Source organism: Notolepis coatsorum (assembly GCF_963971535.1).
Source record: "Notolepis coatsorum genome assembly, chromosome: 13".
NCBI lineage: Eukaryota > Metazoa > Chordata > Actinopteri > Aulopiformes > Paralepididae > Notolepis > Notolepis coatsorum.
In genome coordinates this window covers 2,284,199-2,289,576 of record NC_140177.1, presented here as the reverse complement: position 1 = coordinate 2,289,576, position 5,378 = coordinate 2,284,199, and the positions used below count along the sequence as shown (strand labels likewise).

The window sequence follows — 5,378 nt, the reverse complement described above, 5'->3', positions numbered from 1 at the left end:
CCTGTTCCCACAGGTCCCAGAAGGCTGCACTTTGATGTAGGACAGCAGATGTTTTCTCAGAGTCTTGGTATCTACAGTTAAGGTCATCCATCATTTATAATCTAGGCGTTGTTTGACAGTCCTATTCAGCTCTTGGCTTGAGAATGCAATAGCCTATTGTTTTACTGTTTAAGGAGAGGGGGGGAAAGAGGAGTAATCTTATGGCCTTAGGACTATATGTAAATTTAGGGTGTTGTCCTGTTTCTCACCTCTCTTAACAGAGGGAGAAGAGACAACAGTATTCACTCCAGATTTCATGACCTTTTTGACCTTAATCAACATTATTTACTAGTTGTTTTACCATTATACTTTATCCATTTTAGTGATTTCTAGAAGAAATGTATTGAAGATTAGCAGAATATAGGTGGTTTTCACCATTTTAACCTAGGTGTTTTGCAAGATTAAAATACTCATTTGAATGTGGTGCTTATACCAACTTACACAGCATCGACCAGTCGATTGTAGACCTTATGGAAATTCATATTTCATTTTGAAAATATACCACACCTTCTTACTGGCTTTTACTATTATCTACTATGCCTATAATAGTGCCTGCTATACTAATATGTCTATACTACTATAAACACAGAGTGAAGCAAGGAAGTTCCACACTGTTTGACTACAATACCACTGACCCTTAGCCGCCAGAGATGTACCCCTCCTGCTGACTTGTGTTACACAATTTGTAAGTCGCTTTGGATAAGAGCGTCAGCTAAATTAATACAAGTAAATGTAGGTAATTTGATTTTTAGAAAAGACACCATAATAGACGTAATATTATTTTATTCAAAAAGAAAATATTATACCATACATTACGTACCAGAAAGTGATTAAAAAACGGTTACAGGCTTTGTGATTTAGCCACAAAAATGTCAGTCTAGGGGGTGCAAGGTCCTGGGTTCAAATCCCAGCTGATCTCCCAACGGGCAACTATATAGGAAGATGTCTGCCCCCACGTTTGGTCATTCTGATGTTGATGGTGTTAAATGTTGCTGATCACTCTTGGTGTTTGATTGTGAGAAGTTGGTCTAGAACACAGCCCAATTGCTGAACACACAGGGTTTAATGCACAAAGCAGTTCAACAGGAATTGGGGGGAATAGAACGGGGTTAGTGTTCTTGGGGCTGCAGCTGCGGGAAGCGAGAGAGCGAGTGGTCCTCTTGTTCTGAATGGGACGTCCAGGCAGAACGGCGCACTGGAACGTGGATCCTGGGGCACAGGAGAAACGGGTTAGAGCAAGGAATACAAGAGCAGGTTTCAGCAGAACTTTAGGCAGAGACGTCGTACCTAGGTTGTGGTGTTTAACACCACGACGACTTCTGGTCAGCGTCGCGGGGTAGAAGTAGGATCCTCATCAACGGGGGATTGGATACAGCTGTGAGGAGTGAGGTGCCTGACAGCGTGTGAATCAGAGGGATGAGGTGCAGCTGGGCTAGGTGACAGGAAGTGAAGTGATGCAGGCCGTATAAGGGTGAATGGAGGGGTGAATAGAGAAAGAGAGGATGAGGAGGAGTGCGTGGTGGAAGGAGAGGGGGATGAAGAGGAGTGTGTGGTGAACGTTTGGGGAAAAGGAGGGGGAGTGAAGTACGCTCGTGCTGTGACTATGACATTGATAGGGGTGGTGATAATCATAGGGGCAGCGTTTTCACCATCATGGTAGGCACACAGTCCCAAGTATGGATACATCTTCTCAGTGAAGGTATAACCACTGAAAGAGAAGAGAAGATGCTTGGCCTCCACGTCATAGAAGGATATCAGGCCCGCCTCATAATCCACAAACACCCCAATCTTTTCCAGATTGCCCCTCAGGATGAGAGGAATGGAGCGATGACCGGCAGCGCTGCATCTTCCATCTCTAAACTGTATGATCCAGTATCCAGTCTCAGGGTTTTGACTGGTAATCCACTTCCTGGTGATGGACTGTCTGACCAGTCCTAAATCCCACTGTGTCTTCCCTCCGACCTGAACCTCGTAGTAGAATCTCCCCGCAGAAAAGCCTTCCTTTCCCAAGACGGAGGAACGCTCATCAAATCGGTTTGGGTATGTAGGTAACGGGAGTAATGGGTCGCCGTCTGCTTTCCACACCCGTTTCCTGTTGTCAGAGAGGATGAGCCGGCGGTGAGCCGTGTCCGGGTCTAGGGTCACGTCCACAGCGTACCTCTGCTGGATCCTCTTCAGCTTCACGTCTTCAGGCAGATCAACCATGTCTTCCATGCGTTTCAGCAGCGCCTTCGTCTCTTTACCGAGTGTCTCCTCCAGCTGCCCTAGAGCTCTATGAACTGGCCCCCCACACAGGTGACTGCTGACACTGACCTGAGACCACTCCTTGGTAATCATAGGGGTGAAGATGGGCGGGACAGTGTGGAGGAAGTGGAGGTGGTCCTCGTTGTGCGAGAGCTTCTCCATTTCAACCCTGCTCTTCTGCAACTCCGTGATCTCCTGCTCCAGCGCTGAGATGAAGCCTTCAGCCTGTTTCTCTACTGCTCTCTGCTCAGCCGCCATCAGGTCAATGAGCTCAGCCTGGCTCCTTTGAATGGAAGCTACCAGAGCTGTGGCGACTTCATCGCAGTATACCGTCTCCTGCTCCGTGTCTTCCTTGTTGAGCACAGCCGAGCGCTTGATCTCCTGAACCTTCTGCAGTCGCACCTGGATCATCTGCTCCACTTCTGTCTGTTTCTTCTCCAGCTGAGCCTTCGTCTTCTCATACCCTTCCTCTAAAGGGACTGTATCGTGGGTCTTGTGCTCAGTACACATGACACAAACACAGAGTTGGTCAGTTCTACAGAAGAGCTCCAACATCTTGTCGTGCTTCTTACACAGCCGGGCCTCCAGGTTCTCCACGGGGTGGATCAGCTTGTGTCGCTGCAAGGCTGCGACTCTTCGATGAGGCTCCAGGTGGGTCTCACAGTATGAGGTGAGACAGACCAGGCAGGACTTCAGGGCCTGGAGTTTGATCCCATGGCAGACGTCACAGGGCACTTCTTTCAGCCGAGCGGCTCCTTGGTTGGGACCGTCTGTGTTGGTCGACAAGTCGGCTTTCAATGCAGCCCTCTTCCTGAGCTCCACAGCCATCTCTGAGATCAAAGTATTGACAAGGAGGTCTGGTCTGGTCACAAAACACTTTTTACACATTGGACAACAGCAGCACTGGTCCTGCAGGGTGTCCCAGTATCTGGTTATGCACGCCTTGCAGTAGTTGTGTCCACATGGAGTAGAGACCGGCTCGTTGAAGACATCCAGACAGATAGAACACTGGAACATGTCCTCAGACAGGAGACTGCTGGCTGAGGCCATATCTGGAGGAGAGGAGAGGAGAAGAGAGAGAGGAGAGGAGAAGACAAGAGAAGAGAGGTGAAGAGAGGAGAGAAGAGAGGCGAGATGAAGAGAAGAGGAGAAGATAGGTGAAGACAAGAGAAGAGCGGTGAAGAGAGGAGAGAAGAGACAAGAGGAGAGAAAATAAGAGAGAGGAGGGGAGCGAAGAGGAGAGGGGAGGAGAAGAGAGAGCAGAGAAGAGAAGAGGGGAGAGGAGGACTTTGATTTAGAAACCATCTATGACACAGACCCAAAACTATTGTAAAGTTTAGTAATAAAAGGTTGTGGATATGTTTAGTAATAAAAGGTTGTGGATATGTTTAGTAATAAAATGTTGTGGATATATTTAGTACTCGGCTGTGAAGCGAGTGTGCAGGGACCGTCTACAAAGTGCAACACCGAAAAGAGACACTACAAAAATATTCAATAACTTCACTGTCACACAGTGTGGTGTCTCCAAAATCACCCCACACATCAATAGTCTCCTGTTGGTTATACTACAGGTCAGGTCTCTGTGCTTGCTAAGCGGCTCAAACACAAAGGACACCTCTTTCCTATCGTAGTAAGGTAGACCAGGGGTTCTCAACCTTTCTGCTGCCAAGGCACCCCTGTGTTCAATAAAATATTCCAGGGCACCCCTACATACGATAAAGACTTTTCCAGTCCTGTCTTTTTTGCTACAATGATGACAAAAGTGCTTGCTTTCAAAATAATGTTTATTTAAGAAACCGGGAAACACATTTGTGTGTATATGCAGGCTATATAATGCATTATTAACAGGTGTTTCAGGTCTAAATGGCTTAGAACTGTTGACATTACACTGCTTGTAGTAGTAAATCAAATAGCATATTTCTTTAAATAAAATTACAGAAAATTATCACTAAAGTGCTATCTGTTGCAGCTGCACTGTTCTCCATAAAAATAGCATATTTGGATACGTTTGACCATTTCTCAAAAACAGAAAATCGTGTATTTTTTTTAAATACAGAAAAGGATCACCAAATTACCATTTCTCAAAAAAATATAAATAAATACAGAAAATAAGGACTTGTTCACTCAGTGGACATTTCTAGCTCAATGCGAGGTCTGCTGCTGCTGGCTAATAATACCGTCAATACAACACAGATATGTGGTGCTGAATGGTATCAACACCTTAACTGCTGCATCATGAGATACTTGGTACTCGGCACCACACTCTGAAACTAGCTCTCCAGGTGGTATCAGATGAGATTTCAATGAGTTCTTCCAACAGTTTGGATGGAGATGTGTCAGGAAGCTTTATCTCAATGTTGTCTGTAAATTTTTTTTTATACAGAGTAACTTGGTGATCCTTTTCTGTGTTTTATTAAATAATGATTTTCAGATTTTGAGAAATGGTCAAACTTATCCAAATATGGTATTTCCATGGAAAACAGTGCAGCTGCAACAGATAGCACTTTAGTGATAATTTTCTGTAGGATAATCAAAAAAAAAAAAAAAAAAAAATTCATCTCAAGGCACCCCTGGCAGCTCTCTGCGGCACCCTAGGGTGCCGCGGAACCCCTGTTGAGAACCGCTGAGGTAGACAATGAACTACAACCTTATTTTCACCTAAACGAGCCGTCCTCGGAGCTGTACATTTAATAATATTGATCTCTATGTGCAGTCGGCTGTGAGGCAAGTGCGCAGCCAGGGACCGTCTAAAAAGTGCAACACCGGAAAGAGACACTACAAAAAGATTCAATAACTTCACTGTCATACAATATGGTCTGATATTAACATTCAGTATTCAATATTGTCTGATTCAATATTAACATTCAGTATTCAAGTAGAACAGCTAGCTAGCTGTTGTGGACACTCACCGTTCCACAGCAAAACGGTAGGCAAGGCACCTTGGTTGAGAAATGCAGGTTTCAGTCTATGTGTTGTAGGCTAGACAGTCTATCTATCCTGTCTGCGTGAATATTAAAGGCAACCTACTTGTGTTCAGCTTTTCGTTCAGCGTTTCCCTGATTGGCCACACGGCCATGTGACCGCCCTAGCACACG

The 5,378-nt window shown here is 45.3% G+C and overlaps 1 protein-coding gene across 1 annotated transcript; it reads right to left on the bottom strand.

The window, feature by feature from the left end:
- Positions 1-1,148: 1,148 nt before the first annotated feature.
- LOC311238850 (E3 ubiquitin-protein ligase TRIM39-like) lies at positions 1,149-3,333 on the bottom strand (the record flags this gene model as incomplete). Its single annotated transcript, XM_084327050.1, has 2 exons — positions 1,149-1,248; positions 1,628-3,333. The coding sequence occupies 2 exons, from the start codon at positions 3,331-3,333 to the stop codon at positions 1,149-1,151; spliced, it is 1,806 nt and encodes a 601-aa protein (XP_084183176.1).
- Positions 3,334-5,378: the final 2,045 nt, after the last annotated feature.